Source organism: Synchiropus splendidus, chromosome 2 (genome assembly GCF_027744825.2).
Source record: "Synchiropus splendidus isolate RoL2022-P1 chromosome 2, RoL_Sspl_1.0, whole genome shotgun sequence".
Classification (NCBI taxonomy): domain Eukaryota; kingdom Metazoa; phylum Chordata; class Actinopteri; order Syngnathiformes; family Callionymidae; genus Synchiropus; species Synchiropus splendidus.
In genome coordinates this window covers 22,078,137-22,095,233 of record NC_071335.1, presented here as the reverse complement: position 1 = coordinate 22,095,233, position 17,097 = coordinate 22,078,137, and the positions used below count along the sequence as shown (strand labels likewise).

At 42.0% G+C, this 17,097-nt stretch overlaps 1 protein-coding gene across 2 annotated transcripts; it reads left to right on the top strand.

Annotated features, from left to right (window-relative positions):
• Positions 1-8,037: 8,037 nt before the first annotated feature.
• Positions 8,038-16,350, top strand: LOC128754990 (uncharacterized). Of its 2 annotated transcripts, none has more exons than XM_053858050.1 (6): positions 8,038-8,390; positions 10,080-10,124; positions 10,334-10,378; positions 10,677-10,794; positions 11,477-11,638; positions 11,809-16,350. In XM_053858050.1, exons 1-6 carry the CDS (start codon positions 8,340-8,342, stop codon positions 12,720-12,722), a joined length of 1,335 nt encoding a protein of 444 aa, XP_053714025.1. In that variant the 5' UTR covers positions 8,038-8,339; the 3' UTR covers positions 12,723-16,350. The 2 variants fall into 2 exon arrangements, with proteins under 2 accessions (XP_053714025.1, XP_053714026.1); XM_053858051.1 differs by having other exon boundaries at positions 8,039-8,390; positions 10,680-10,794.
• The last annotated feature ends 747 nt before the right edge of the window (positions 16,351-17,097 follow it).

The following is a 17,097-nucleotide window of genomic DNA, read 5'->3' as shown; positions in this document are numbered from 1 at the left end:
CATGATATGACATTTGGACTGCCCCAACACGTTTGTTGCAGCGGCCTATTTAGACCGGAAGCTGTGGGAGGTTTTGGAATCTATGTGTGCTGCGACTGATGTTCATCAGGGAAGTATTGGCCTCATACTCAACACCACCCACCAGTCATAGTCATAGTCAAACCCACTTTATTTATTTGCACTCTCATTGTTACCTCAACACTTGTATTTTTGTATGTTGTTTTTGCTATTTATGTTGTATTTTATACATAGTTCAATGTCGTACAGTATATGTCACCGCACAGGCAGCAGAGTAGCGACATTTCAGTCCTCTATATGCAGCACATATGGCAGAATTGACAATAAAACCAACCTTTACCTTCTGCCTTTACTTTGCCCGAGGCTGTGAGCCACATAGTTATTTATGGTCGCTGATATATTTTTAAGAAGCTCTCCCACCATTCATTCAAGTATGATGCTAGCTAAGACACAAAACATTATTTTTTTATTACATGAAAATTGGAATTATTATTTTTTGTGTAAGGGCCCACAGGCTACTCCCTTGGTCACTTTTATTATGCTCAAACGTGGGTATGTCTTGCGGGTGTGGCACCTACAGGTGTGTGACACATTGTGGCGATTAAAAGCGATTTATGGAGCATTACTAAGTATCGGTTTCTATTTCTTGACTGGCTCTGACAGCAACCACCTGACTTCAGTCAGATTATATCTGTCTGTCATTACACCTACCAACTTGATGATGAATCAAATTCCAGGACGTGATGTCACGTGTGGCGTGGCAACATCAGGCGACACTTCACATGACTGCGGCAGAGCAGGAAGAAGTTGTGGCGTTTAGAATGGAATATTTTTTGTTTTGTTTATCAAACAAGGTTGTGCAAGAAATCAAAAACATGCTACTGCTGAAATACACGTGTCTCTCCACGAAACAACGTTGTTTACTTTACTCTCAAGTCTCTATTTGCTCTCTGATCATTCAAATAAGTAGTGAAGATTGCAATCTTGTTAAAATTAAAAGTAAATGTTGTGTTAGGATGAATATCATTTACATCTCCTGGTTTCGAGCCAGACTTCATCGAGATGGCGCCAATGTTGACATCCCAAAGCAAAATATTGACATGTGTAGTTTCACCTTTGATGTTTCTGCCGATGCAGAAGCCTAACTTCTCGGTCCCGATCACCTTTTTTTTTTAATGTGGAGCCATGTTTAAAGAATGTGACCGGTTCAATTGTTTTGTGTGTTTTCCAAATGCCCTCCTGGGAGGAGTCAAGAGGGCAGTCTGGAGAGTAGACTCAATCTCCTCTCTGGTTTGTGAGCATTCCTGAGTCAAAGCCGTTGAAGTTACAAACATGTTTCTTTCGTTTTCCATATTTCTAATTTCTCTTTCAAAGAAACAGTAAATCAACATGTGAGAAAGACTTCATGGCAAATGCATTTCAGGACGGTCCAAGAACAGCGCAGCAGGGATTTGTAAATCTAGACAGCTGACATGGACTCTCAGTGGGATCTCTGACTTGACTATCACACTGCAGGAGAAGCTTCAGCTGTGTTTCTCTGCGCTTCGTCGAATATTGCTTCTTAGTTAGACAAAGAAAATCATGCGTCGGTGGGTGGTCCGCCTTCGCTGTCCCCTCTGCCAACTCACAAGAGAAGATAGGGCTGTTTGCATACTTATAGGAAGGATGTTTGTTGTTGGAGCCCTGCTGTTTGAGTGTATGAATTAGCTCAAGTTCACAGGTTGCCATGGACGCCGATATGGTTGTTTTATTTAAGCCTGTGGACCCGTTCCCGTCTTTGGCTTCCTTCACCACCTTTGGCTGTGTGGACTATCTGGACGCTCTTGATGGCATGGACCTCGATAATATAAGTTAGATGTGGAATAAATTTTATGCTATGAGGTTATGTGCAGTATCTTCAGCAGTTTGTGAATTTTTATTATCAAGCCAAAAAGTGCCTTCTATATGAGAAATGATGTCCTGTTAATGGTTTTTAAATAAAGATACATGTGCGCTCAGTCAGCTTGTATATCATTAACATACATGATTTTGCATAATAATGACTGAATTTTAGGATAAAAATACATTTAAAAAATGACTGCTTTCAAATACAGGCCTCTCATTTCCAAGGTTCAAGTTTAAAGGAGCGATTTCACATCATTTAGTTCTTTATTTGACACGTTAGGTGTCGGCAGCTGGGCGTAGCACGAGCAAAGAAGGGTGTTGGCTTTACACGAAGACTATGTTGACACAAGACTGCTCGTCCAAATCTTTATCTTGTACAGTCAAAACAACTTTGTCAAATCAAAAACAAGACAACATTTCCTCGCAAACAAGTCAACTTTGTTGGAGTTGACGTTTGTCCATCTGAGCAAACTGGAAGTTTTGCTGTAGTATCGACGTCACCTGTCTTGTTCAGGTGTTTCTCCAGTTACTCATCGCTGGTAAACTACCCCAGGGTGGTGCTTCAACACCAGTATCTATGACGTGGTCATGCAAGTGTGAGTCAGTGCTACCTAGCAGTTTTGAAGTTCCTTCTTTTTCAGACACAAGCAGAGTCTACAGTTGCGAGTTTTAATTCCATATCGGATGATTGTCCATTAAAGATGGGAAGCGGCTTGTATTCATGTTTTTTTATGTTTACATCGTAAACATTAAATGCTTTTGTATAGTCTTGCATGACATTTCCTCACCTTTTCTTTAGACTTTGAACTCATGCGTGATTGCGTTTTTCTTGCCGCCTACTGTAACAGTTTTCGCCTTTTAATCGCCGGTTTTATTTCCCTTATCATACCTGCCAGAGTCAAACTCCAGTCCTTCTTTGGTTGTTGGTTTATGTGGCTGTATTCAGGATGAATCCAGGCGTCAATCTCTGGATCACCTGAGCTCAGCTTTGACTTTTGTCCAACTTAAGACAAGACTTGAAGGCCCTTCTGTGAGGAGTGGGGGAAGTAGATGAGCCTTAGCGGCCATGTTGGTGAATTGATTACATCAGCCGTCCTGTATCTTCACCATTAAACAGACCTTTGACCTCATCACTGACAGCAATGTGCTTAAATTATTAATCTTTTTAGCATGATTAGCGAGTTTACCGCGACAAACAACAGCCCGACACAATATGCACTGAAAAGTGATACACTGAAGGTGATACACAGAATACACCTGGGCTTACCTGCAGGTGGTCTTGTCTCCCTTTTCTTCATTTTTTACGACTTATTTATCACCTGAGACCAAATAAAGAGTCCAACGAAAACATTTTCTTATCAAATAAAAGACGTATAATCTAATCTAATAGTGATGGTGTCATTAAAGTTTGAGATAATTGCACCTCTGTCCTCTTTTGTCCCAAATAATCGCATATACCTGCGGTAACGTTTGCCAGGGTCATGTGATGTTGCTGTGCAATAACACTAGGGGCACACTGGCCCACGTCAATAATCCGTATCAGGTAGTGTGGCTTCACTGTAGAGTGACAGTGGCTTCACATAAAATATTTCTTGGGGGAGATTTTATTTTTAAACCATCAAGCTGTAACTTGTGGCCACATGAAGAAAGCTCAAACACTGAAAAAGTTTCCTACAGACAATACTTCTGCATTGTAAGTCAGACACTGTCCCCCACTGAGAAGTCCAAATCAAATTGGTCTCCTCCAATTGCCTTAATCTATTTATCCCCATATATATATATATATATATCATCCAGTCTGATTCCTTCAATTTTGAACCAAACCCAAGATCTACTTCAATTTCCATGCACGCCCATAATTTACGACTCACATGCATCGAATGATCCGATGGTGCGAGAAAGGGCCTGCGCTCATGTGCTTTGAGTCACGTCTTGGCCAAACGCATTTGTTCTTGCTTCAAAAACAAGTGAGTGGAAATGCAGCTGCAATAAATGGACATATGTGATGGTTGCTGGCTTCAGCACACAGAAAGAATAGGTCCACCGATGCACAGCTGTTTCTAATCGGTAACTCAGCACTGACCTACATTCTGGAGCTCGTGCATCTTTGAACCCGCGCCCCTGCTAGACTCAGCAATGGGGGAAGGTAGCGGGACTGAGGGAGAAAAACAAGTGGGAGGAGACGCTGGCTTTAAGAAGAAAGGCCGAAGCAAAGCCAGACATATTCCCCTCTTATTTGGTTTTATCTTTATGCAGAATTATGCAGGTATGAGTCCAACACAGACGCATGTGTGAAGCTGGGCTTAATGACAGAGTGGCTCTGCAAACATTCTCACAGCACTGAAATGCAGCTGTGCACACCTAAGTAAAAAGAGGAAAAGCACCTCATAAACCCCCGCAAGACTATCAATTTTCAGACACTCAACAACTCTTTGGAAGCCACTTTTCAAACTAAACTTTGCTCTCTGCAGAAGGCCCAATAAGTTGAATGTAAATGACCAGCGCTTTTCATGAAAACATCCAGCCAGCATTCCTTGCATGCAGAGGAGGGGTACAGCTGAGTGCTCGGGGTCCCCGGGTAATGACTCATGGCAAAGATCCCTATCCACTCCCACTCTCCAACAGTACACGTCCCCGGGTCATGTGAAGAAAAGGCTTGAATAAGCGAAGGGGGTTATTGTATAGGCGGAGTGCGCCTGCTCTGCCAAGTGGCTGCAAAAACAAGAAACTCTAGCCGTTTGCGTGAACATTTCCACTCTGCTTTTTTTTCTTTGCGAGAGGAAGGAACTGGAAGTAGGTCACTGTGTCTCAGGGAAAAAGGACTGATGAGGTAGAGGACGGGAAAATGAGTCTTGGATTTTAATGAGAAAGCAACAAGTGGCTGAAGGTTTATTTAGAAATTATAGAAAGTTTAATTTTGTTTGCACAATGTCTCAACCTCAGACAGGCTTTCATCCTGTCGACCAAACAGGCTGAACGGCTGCGAGGGATAGAGGCCGATGGATCCAAATAAATAATTATGTTGAGTCGTATCCTGCATTTAGCAAATTGCTCACACAGATTATCTGCTTTTAATATCTCAAACTCATGAGAAAAATGAACCTCCTGAAAGCATCTGTAGAGGTGAGCTTATTTTATTTCTCTGCTGGGTGTGTCTTGTCCGGGGTCCTGAGCACTGCAGCCTTGGGCATTACCTGCTCAATTCAGAGCTTGTTATAGGATTTTATACTGCTGTAAAGGGCAACTTTATCTCTATATTTCTTTCTTTGAGGTTCAGCACTTGGCACCTCAACAGTGCTGTGGAATCTGAAGGTGAACCATATTGTATGATCTATGACCCAAACATTATCTGGATGAGGCCTGACTTGGGTAAGGAGGACCGATCCTTAAGCACGGCCCAGAACCCTGCAACCTCATTTCCTTGAGGAGACAATCCATCCTCTTGAACAATGACAAAAATGTCAACTATTGAGAACACGCTGCCGCTGCAAACACGGTCGGACCCTGTGTCATTGAACTCACGAAAGATGAGGAAGCACAACCAGCATTTCTGCTTCTGAGCGGGCTTCCTCTGTCGCGGTGTAGTAAAGCTCATCTGTTTTTCTGGTTCTTACTTCCCGTCTGACCGTGAGGGTCCCCTCAGGTTTCTCGTGTTTTTTTGGTTCGGACTTCCAAGTCCAGCGTCAGCTCCTGCGTTAGCAAACCTCAGACTTTCCAAGGTTTCGTTCCCTGAATCGTCGGCATCATTTACAAAAACATGTTAAAATGGGGCTAGTTCATTGAATGTGACTGATCTTTTCATGGCTATCTGTTTATTTGTCAGTCCACTCACCTCCTCTAATCTAAAAACAGATCAGCCACCCCTCCATCCATTCTTCCATCCATCCATCTGCTGACCGCAGCAATTATTCTGAATATATATATATATATATGTATATATATATGTGTGTGTGTGTTTCTATTTCTATTATTTATGTATTTTGTATATATTTCTGTATATATTATTCTGTTTCTATAATTCAATTAATATTTTATACATTCGTCCATATATTTATCAACTGTCTACGTGTTTGACCAACTCAGCTAATGTAAAAATACCACATCCCCTGACCCTCCTCTATCCCATCAACCATCTGCTTGCTACATTATTATATAAAGATATAAAATATCATCATATCATCATTTACATATATAGAGGTCAAATGAAACACAAATTAATTACCAGAAATACATAGAGTCAACAGGAAGCTTCTTGAATTCTTGGGGGACCACAAGCCACCGTGGAGCTGCAAGAAACATTCCTGGCTCTTTCATTTTGACAGCTGCGTCAGAGTCTGAGGTCCTGATCTCAGGCCGAGCTGCGTCTAATCCTTCTCCAAACAACTGCTGGTCTGTCATCTTTGTGCTGTCAGACTGTAACAATTGTGTGAGTTGTTGTCTTGCTGGAGCTCCACACGTGACCTGAGGAGTTTCAGTGAAGCACAATACAGCAGTGTGTGTGTTGTGCAAGTGACATGTCATCAGAGGACATCAACAAGTGCCACGTCCTGCTGCCGTCTTTACAGTCTAAATGATGATAAATCAACTGGGTTTCACGCTTTATCCTTTATTTCACTTCTCCACTGTAAAATTCATACTTTTAAAAGTATATATTTTTGTATTTCTATTGATGGATTTGACAGTCGAAAACAAAACAATACTATGAACAGGTTTGTGCTTGTGGTTGCTTGCATTTCGCTGTGTTTTTCTGATGGAACTCCCCAGAGGAAAGTTTAACTCTTGACAGGAAATGTTGTTGTAGACAGCAGTAGACACGCCGTAGAAAGAAAATAGAGATTGATCTCTTTGTTTGGGATGCAGATGACCACATGACACGGAGTGTCATGGCCTCAGATACCAAGGTGCTGAGCTCCATCCCTCAGATTCAGATGAAAGCTGTTGTGCAAGGTCAGAAAGTGATTGACAGTGAGCATGAAACTGAAACACAACTTTTGCATTGGCTTTACTAAGTGGTTTGGTTGCGAGAAACGAGACGCGCGTCGTAAATGTGTGTGCGAAAGCAGTGGATGGCTGAGGCCTGCAGGCTGGTTGGTGAAACACTGGGGTCTGCTGCCTTCTAGTGGATAAAAGAGTCATATGACTTCCTGCCCACCACAGAACGGGATGGTTTATGCTACAACTTATTCTGTGTTTTTTGTCTTGTGCTCTACATATATACTATGAATATACTACAAAGAATGTCTCCAAAGTTACTATTTTTTTTAGCATCAATATATCTTGCCTTCAGACTCTTGCTATGTTTTGCTTTCTATCTTCAATTTCAAGCTTTAAAAAAATGAGCTCGATTGCACAGCCCATCCTTCCATCCATTATGGAGGGTGGGTTGTATTTACACCAGCCAAAATCAAAGAGGCCCAGAGTTGGATTTACAGCCTCCCTCAATTTTAGGGTCATGTTAAAACATTCCCAGGGCTCCTGAGAGACAGAGTCAGTCCAGTGGACACATTCGATTTCCCCGGACACATTTATGTATCATTTATTTATTTGAGATTTAATCAGACGTGTAAGCGTTGTGGCGATTGAGATTACTAATAGCTAAATGACATGACTTTTACGCTTTATTAATGTTCAGTTATCCTGATCCAGAGTTTAAAACATAAAGTTTTTATCAACAACAAATTTGATTTTCCCTCTAGAATTAAGTTAGCATCTAATCTAGTAAACATTTCCATTTGACTGACTAGGAATCCTGGGAATTTATTATTTTGTGTTTGTTTCTGTGGTTGGCAAATACAAACTACATACGTTTTAAGAGGATGGCCGCAGGGACCGTGAAATCAGATGATGGGCCGCAAATGGCTTGCGAGTCAGACATCGGACGCGCCTTTACTTGAACTTCAAGATGCTTCCACATTAATATTCATTAAAACGTCAGAAATACCTCGCCGATTTCGACCGAATTTTAATGAAATGTCGCTGAATGGCTATTCATTCTAGCTGTGCGTTTTGGGTCACATTCATTGAGAGTAATACGAATGATTGATATTTTGCATTGAGTTCGGCCGAGAGCAAGTCAGCAGCGTGGAGCTGTAACCGACTGTTGCTGGGAGCTCCGGCCAATCACCGCCCCTGCGCTTCATCCTAGTAGTTTGGGGGCTGGAGAGGCGTGACATCATAGGCAGCCCCGACCCTCCTCGGCCGGAGTCATACGTCGTCTTGACATATTGTGAAGGAAAAATCCTGTCGGCAACAACCTCGACCTCGCGGCTGAACGAGGCGGGTCCATCCGTCCACACAGCGAGGGAGGCTGGCGAGTCGGGGGGCGACCGTCCAGGGGAATGGCGGCTCCGCAGCCCACCGCGTCTTCAGTGTGGGACAGCAGTGATGGGGGATCAGAGTAACCATGTCTCACTTCTGATCTCAAACTGATATTTGCCATGGATCCGGACAAAACCTTGACGTTCTGCCTCGGGCTGAAGGCTGAGGAGGTAAATACACGCGCACACGCCTACACACACTTGACGTACCATGCTGCCTTCGGGTCTCCACTGTTGACAAAGCAGACTCATGCCACCCTTTCATCACATGTGTGCTGGATGCGTGAGAGTCTGTGGCAGTGACTCCATTTTAAAACTTGGGAAGGACACGATTACTACTTAGTAATTACACTGTCCCATGATACTTGTACATCAGTGACCCGGAGAATCAGCTTTTTTCACGTCGCCGTATCATAATCTGCATGCTTTTCACGTTTTATCTTTATATTAAAGGCTTTTTTTTCAGCTCTGAATTTGTGTTTTTCACCCATGATATATTACAGCTTAAGATATTTATTGTCAAAGCCTTTAAAAAACTGAACTCTGTGTAGCACTCGAGTTTGCTGACTTCTTGTGCATTTTACTGAGGTTGTGTTGAGATTCACCTGCTCCACATTTACTACACTTCCGCCTACACTGCTGCTATTAAAACGGTGTGTTGGTAGTTTGGCATCTGTGAGAATTCGTGGCGCTTCACTGACGGTAGTACTTTAGTTGCTTCGTGTAATCGTTGAGCGTCATTCTAGTGAAAAATGTCAACTTCCAAAACACATCCCAAGTAGATTTGGGGATATTAATCCAAAGTATTAATCCAAATGATTGTATTTCGATTTGTGTAGCCTCAGATTAAATTAAAAAAATATCTGTGATCAACAATCAAAGTTTCCTTTTCTAAATGTCTGAAATGTATCGTATCAAATCACAAAACGTTGTTCTTGTTATTATTATTATTACTATTATTATTATTAGTAGTAGTAGTAGAAGTAGTAGTTGTTGTAGTAGTAGTAATCTGGTTGCTTTATTTATTTATTTTTTACACTTAATTTATTATTTCTTTTACATGACATGTCAAGGTAAGCAAAATATTAATTTAATATAAAGATCATATTTTTTCATGATCCATATGTTAATAAAAATATATGACCTTTTAAATGTCAAGGAATGCCAGACAATATTTAAGTACTTGTAAATTTTATCCTTTAAATAAGATAGCTCACTAATGGATAAAGTTTTTTGTGGAAAAAAATATTGAAAATATATCCAAGAATATTCAGGTACACATTCTCCATAAAATGTAATATTCATATGGTCAATATGTTGAATGTGTTAAAGTCGCATGATGTTTTCCTCTTAACTCACACCACAGGGTTCCACTAAAATTAAAATTCAGTTTCATCACCTGCTGGCTGGCTATATTTAATAAAATATTCATGACAGATGAAGAGAGTGGGACCACAGAGATGCATGTCAGGATCCAGGCAGCTTCCTGTGTCCCGTCTGTTCTCTTTATGTTCAGGGCCACGTCTGCAGAGGAGACAGGTGTTCACACATTGTACTTCTCCAGTGACACTGTTGTTCGCCCCCCTCAGTCAGGTGGCATGAAGGAAGTGAGGAATCGGGTACAACAACAAAGACAGCAACTCTTTGAATTGATCATCTTGTCCCTCAAACACGTGGGTGTTTGAAAAGATGCTAGACCTTCACACCTCTACTGAGGGAAACAAGTTTCCTTGGAGCATGTCACAGTGTTCGGTGTGAACTCATGGGGATAGAAGATAGATAGAAAATAAATACAAGACTTGTAAAAACAACACTTATACTTTCTCATCTGTTGTGCATTTTCCTTGCGTTGTTTTTCAGATGACCATGTCTCTGATCGAACTGGGTCGGAGCAAAGCTGTCACTGTAAGGAAATCGGCTCTTTTTCCCTCGCTTGTCTCCATGTGTTGATTAAAAATAGTTGTGTGGTGTTAAGATCTGCTTCAGCACATAGTAGTTGCCATAGTAACGAGTCAGCCTGCACACTGTTGTGTGTAGATCCTATGTGACTCGTGCTTTGTAGTGAAGAACATTTCTTTGAAACTACAAGTAAACAAGTTTTTTTTCTTCCACAGATGGCGACTCCTACAAAGGACGCTGGCATTCGTGCAGTTAATGAGGTGTGACCTGGTTAAGCATAAATAGTTAGATGGATGGATGGATGGATGGATGGATGGATGGATGATGGAATAGATAGATAGATAGATAGATAGATAGATAGATAGACAGATAGATAGACAGACAGATAGATAGATAGATAGATAGATAGATAGATAGATAGATAGATAGATAGATAGATAGATAGATAGATAGATAGATAGATAGATAGATAGATAGATAGATAGTTTACTTAATACATTTTGAATCTTACATTTCACCAGCCTAAACTTGACATTCCTAAGTGTCTGAATGGTCCAGCAGGTGGTGGCCAGTTCCAAATACTGCCCTGGTGTAGACAACGACCCTGGTTACCTCTGTGAGACGGGACACTGCTGCGGGGAGAGTGGCTGCTGCACCTACTACTACGAGCTCTGGTGTGAGTTACTGATCTCCAAATGTTACATCAGTCTGCAAGAAGACGTTGCATAACTCCGATATTTCCTGAAAACATGCCCGAGTTAAATAATTTCATGGTTTATAATTTTGTTATAAATGACATGGACAGATGTTGACACGTGGTCCGTGTTTTATTTTGTTCATGTTTTGCTGCGTTCATTCTCATGTCCCATCTCGAATGTGGTGCAAGTAGGTGACAAGCATTTTAACTGTGCTCAATAGTTTTTTTTAATTTTTATTTGCGTTCATTGGCTCCCCTCTAGTGGCTAACTTTCAAACTACCTTATCATTTGGGAAACGGTGACATGTATGGAAATCCGATTTGGGTCAATAATAATTGAGCAAAATGTTTTACTTTGCAAAGTAAAAATTTGACACAAACAACAAAATATGTATATATTTTTAAAGAAACGTTACTTTCAATGAAAATCTTCCTTGTAACTTTTGATCATTTTTTTGTTTGCAGTTCTCAATTTGCAATGTACAAACTTTTGCTTGTTTATTATTGACCCAAATCAGATTCCATAGAAACTCACACACTTCAACTGTTGCAGTGCATAGTGGTCGCGGCTTGATTCAGCCTTTGATGATACCTGGAATTTGAGTTTGACCTGTGTTTATGTGAACAAAATAAACATATTGCATCTGCTCCCTGGCTGCAGGGTTCTGGCTGCTGTGGACGGTGCTGATCCTGTTCATTTGTCTCTGTGCTTTCCGTCATCGCCGGGCCAAACTGAGGATTCAGCAGCAGCAAAGACAAAGAGAAATCAATCTGATTGCGTATAATGGCGCCAGCAACTACCCGCCCTCCATGTTGGACCTCAGTATGTGGCTTTACAATGTTTGAGTTCCAGTCTGTTTGCATGCTTTACTTAACACTGACGTGTCCTGCCAAGAGTCATCTTCCTGTCTGTCAAACGCTTTCAGTCATTTTCATTGGCAGACCGGTTGAACTGAAGTACCTCTGGGGTGCGTCTTGTTTTTTTTGCCTCAGGTTTCCTATCTTCCCTCAAGTTGCCCTCATATGAAGAGGTGGCGGCTCAGCCAGAGACACCACCTCCTCCCTACAGCTCTGTTTTTGCTCTGCGGGGGGGAGCCGTTCCTGACCCCTGCTGCTCTCACCCACATCACCACTGCCCTCCCTACCTGGCGCCCAGTACCCTGGCCTCCTCCCAGAGCTCTGACAACTTCACCAGCTGCTCCTGCGACTCCTGCTCCCTCAGCTCCCCCTGCAGCACCTCCTTCTCTGTTCAGGTCACAGACGAGACGTGCAACAGCAGCCATGTGTCCTCACCCAGCCCAACAGGGGGCGACAGCGCTGTCTTCCCATCGTTGGCCGTTTGCTTCACCTCTGGACGCCCATCCCAGCCCCAAGTCCTCTGTGATGTTCGATCGGCGTCAGAGTTCATACCAAAAACCTCTTACAGCGGCAGCAGAGAGGTTTCAACCACAACGCCTCCTCTCACGCTCCCGCTGCCGCCTCTCAATACCTCTCATCATCGCCTGCCTCTTTCACCGCACGTTCTGCTCTCGGCCCTTCCCGGTACGCAAGTCCAAACCCCGGCTTTCCCAGATCCACTCGGCGCTTTAGCACGGAAACAAAAAGAAGGCACTCCATCTCCTCCTAACCAAGCGAGCTACTCCTCCAACATGTCAGTCGTACTGCTCGGCAGGAACGAGTACGACGAAGAGGACGAGGAAGAGGACCACTTTCGACATCGATGTCTGACCGGGGATTCGGGTATCGAGGTCTGCCGCTGTCACGTGAAGAGAGATGCGGAAAAAGAGGCCGAGAAGGAAAACAGTCGAGCTGCAGCTGCTGCTTTGTCACCCGGACAACACGGCTTCATCCCTTCAACCTCCAGCTTCAGCAAGAGGAGCAGCGAAGCCTTCGTCGCCGTGGAGTGAACGGCTACTGCAGAACAAGGGTCTTTGCTGAGCAGCATTTGTAGATCAAGACTAGTAGGTGGGAATTCACTGAAGTAAAGTCTTGGAGGGATCTGGACTGAATGCTGTGGAGGAACTGAAATTGGATGAATATTGCTCCTAAAATCTAAATAAAGACAGCCTCTTGTTTTCTGAGATTAAACCCAGATTACCGCCATCATCCTAGCTCTGCGCTCAACTCCTCCTCTCTGCTCAAACGTATTGGGGATGACGACTACTATTTGGAGTTCAACGTAACGCACTTTACGATGCAGCTGTCTCTCTGTGTTCCGGCCTGGTGTGTAGCAGCTTCTTCTGTACGAAAGTATCTTAAGAACACATTTATTCTGCAGCCTGTTTTAGGGAAAAAAAAGGTTTATTTATTTATTGCTGAATATTTGTGTGACCTGCCTTCAGTCAAAAGTTTCAACTCTCATGAAACATTCACAGCTCCGTGATGAATCATTTTTATCTTTTGCCTGCCGGCATTTTTAAGCGTCTTGTTTCTTCCTTAAAGAAGGGTTGCAGTTGGTGACTAAAATCACCTCTTGGTCGTACCTTTTCATTGAAGACTGTTATATGACACACTTTATTGAAAACTGAATGACAGTTTCATTTCAGTTGCTCAGTTCGACTTAGCCATGGATGTACTGTTAACCGTTAGAATGTTATGAATGTATATTGAGTGTAAATAGATGAAGAAGTGCCCCGGAAACTACGGCCCTTGGATGTCGGGTGGTTAGCATTGTAGTGGTTTTGGCTATTAAGAAATCAGGGGGCTGCTGTTGTTCTTGCTGTGACGCGGGAGGTCGTCGCAGCGAGTCACCAGAGCGAGTCTTTGGGTGAATCTTTACCTTTCGGTAGTCTTTACCAAACAGCCGCATGAAGCAAGTGTCATGAGAATTCACTCATCCATCTGTTTCTGAATGGATTAATCACGTGCCTGTTGTTCGTCCAAGTGATCTTTTTCTCATCGAATTTATCACGTGCCTGGTGTTCGTTGAAGTGATAAATCTTTCGTAGACATTTATACCAATATCTTGGCTTAAGATGGAGCTTTTATATTTGATTGTAGATCTTTTGTAGTAGAACAATTCATATCATAAATGTGTTCCTGGAGTGCGATGGGTAAAATGCTCAGGTGGTGACTGTGGCTGAGTTGAATTTGGATGTCGACGCAGTCAACGGTCTTTCTGTCAGTCTATAAGAGGCATGGCAAACATTTGCTGGGTTTGGGACGTAACGGACCACAGCTCCAAGTCTGAACTAATTCTTGTCTTTTTGCGGAAGTGGGACGGTGTGTTGTTAAGCCGTGTCAGTGACCCCACATTAACAAAAATAGCCCACTTTATGTTTAAGCAGTTTCAGAAGCCATGTCTGACCAGGTCGACACATCTATGGAGGGCCTTTCCAGTGTTCTGTTGTGTTGATCCGGCCCACAGGTTTGGAACATAAACCTGGAGTGACCTCTGACCTCCACTGCTTAGACCATTTGTACATACCTCAACCAAGTCCTAAACTCAGGCCATGGAAATTCCCACAAATGCTTGGCCTCTGGTAGGTTTGGTTCATTCACCTTTGCTCGGGTCCTGCTCACTGAGGTTTTTAACGGTACTTCATCCCACTTCTGACACCACATTCACTTAGCAGTTTTCTGGGAACCAACTTGCTCACAACACTAGAGCGCCTTCTTATGGGTGTTGTGGTTCGTCTTTACAGTCTCTCTGGTGCTTGGTCGTCCCATGTACTCAACAGCAAAGTCCAAACATATAGGCCCATATTTGTTTTTTTTCTGACTCATGAGGGGAAAACTTCATATGGACTTAGAGGCAGGGCAGTCTGAATGTGAGCTGGTTCACAACCTCCACGTTCATATCTCCGCAAGCAACACATCTGTCCTCGCAAAGCATCCTCTGGTCTAAACTGAGGTTCAACCTTCTAACAAGCACTTCTTGTTCTTAAGGTCTGTGGTGCCTCGACGAAAACAAAAAAGAAGTTAGACTGTTGATCGCTGCTATGTGTGTGTGTTTCGTGCTCTCTGTTTTTATTGATCTAGCATTTCTCAAGTAAAACATGCAAAAAGTGTATTTAGCAATAGTATTCACACTTTTCTTTCCTTCTGCAGTTGGTAGGAAATCAAACTGTTGTGAATAAATCTTTTACCTCGGCTGGCTGAAGAGCTGTGCTGGGCAGTCGCCCGTGATTGTATGAGGCAGCTTTTGAAACGCCTGTAGGTTGAAACTTTTGTGGTTTTATCTTACGTAGGTTCTTTTATATTTATTTGACTCAGAGATCATGACTACTATTAGAATAACTGGAAATATTATTATAGTATTGTAAATAAAAGCGATCTTTAATCTATTTAAAAAGTACTACATTTCTCTCCTGCACAATATTTAAAACTGGTGCCAAAAGAAAAAGACAAGAAATAACTTATGTCCGGCAAAACAACAACAACAAGGCATTCAACTCAACTCTAATAGGAAAAGTATTACCAAAGGTTCCATCAGTATTTAGTCCCATAAATATGCTGATCTGACAAAAAAGCATCGACTGTTGGAGTGGACTGGGAAAGTGGAGTGGAGTTTATTAAAGCACCATTTGTATTTGGCATTACGGAATTAAATTGCGGGCAATATGTTTTGATATAGTGAGTTTAACCTGTTGGCATCAGTAGCATTGCCAGCTAAAGCGTCAAATGCAGAGAGCTGGCTGCTTCCACTTTACTTTATCCAAAGTAGGTTTTATTTTGGACAAACCAAAGCCATTATTTTGAACTTTAAAAGTGATCATCAAAAGCACAGAATCAGAGTTAAACACTAAATGGATGCTGGTATAATCATCCTGGATTATATTTATTGACCTTCATTTCAGCGGCGCTGAGCTCTTATCACCCGAAGTGGGTTCTACTTTCATATTGGGTTAGCAGTTTTGTCAGTGGTAGGTGCTTCATTTGTCTCATAGATGAAGTGTTTGATATTTCGTGGAGAAAGCCCAAACTCAATGCCAATCTAGGCCAAGGACTGATATAAGACTGTTATCAATTTTGACAGCAAAAATGTTTGATTCACAATGAACTATATTTGTACTAACTTTGACAGTTGTATGACAGGTACAAAAGAAGACCATACGAAGATTCAGGATCATTCATGACTGTTCGTCTCCAGAGAAAATATGTTTTTATTTTGTCCCCTCTGAGACACTAGGGTTTACTAACTGTACATAAATGTAAAGATGTGGCTTACATTAGAAGTAACTGTGACGGCGTTTGGAGAGTTCAACAGTGTGACGTGCTGTTACTGCAGTGTTAAAATGAATGTCGCTTATTTTGAGTCTAAATGTTATTATTGTCGTTGTGTGTTTTCATATGAATATTCATATATCTATATCACCATAACAGTTCGGTTCATTTTAAACCATAGTGGTGTTTGAATAGAACTACTTGATAGAAAATCTAGTTCTGTACATCTGTGTTGTCGCCTTTTTAGTTCTCAAGATTGTGTGACTACTTCCACAACTTACAACCAGATGTTGTTTTAATGTGTTGGATACTCACATCTGTGCTACTTTGATCAAATTAAACTGTGTATTTTGTGTCAGAATAAATTACCAAGTGCATACAGATCAGTCAGTTGTATCTTGTGTCTCTTTTTTTAAGTCAGTTTGGTGAATTATCCGCATTCTTTGCGCATTCAGTGAGACAAAAATAAAATGGTGGATAGGAAGGACGAATCAAGAGCCAACAAATATAATGAACAAGCCACTAAAACTTCACTGTCTGGGGCCCAAGACTGTGTAAACAGATTAGATTGTATACAGAAAGACGTGTAATCTCGCATTTAAACACCCTTCATCACTTTCGTGTTGGTCTAAAACGTGTTTCCGAATTACGCTTCTATGTACCCGAGAGAAAAAAACGTTTTTATCTTTATCAATCCGGTCTGCTGCATAGACAGCGAATGGGGGGCGGGGGCAAAGCACAGTCGACCAATGAGAACGGTTCGGACTGAAGCGTGAGCTTGTCATTGGCCGATCGCCGACTCTTTTCGAGCCGTTGATTGGTCAGCACCTTGCGGCTCATGCTGCAGCACAGGTTTGCGTTTATACAACAGTAGTACATGAGACCGGTGTGATAAAGGAGCTCATGATGATGATCGATAAGACCGAGAAGGATGCATAAAATATTCACTGAAATGCTGAAACAAATGAGTCAGCTCACAGAAATACTCAAGCAAAACTTTTCTAGCACCGGGACAAATGTATTTGTAATTTTTTATTTTTTTGCTCTTTATAATATTATATCTTTTTAATTTATTGCGATATGTTGTGTACAGTGCATGTTACAAACACAATTTTC

Coding starts and splice junctions, on each gene's coding strand:
- LOC128754990 (XM_053858050.1), top strand. CDS start 8,340: ATGGATCCGGACAAAACCTTGACGTTCTGCCTCGGGCTGAAGGCTGAG. Junction 10,125..10,333: donor GTCGGAGCAAAGCTGTCACT/GTAAGGAAATCG, acceptor TTTCTTCCACAG/ATGGCGACTCCTACAAAGGA. Junction 10,795..11,476: donor CTACTACTACGAGCTCTGGT/GTGAGTTACTGA, acceptor CCCTGGCTGCAG/GGTTCTGGCTGCTGTGGACG.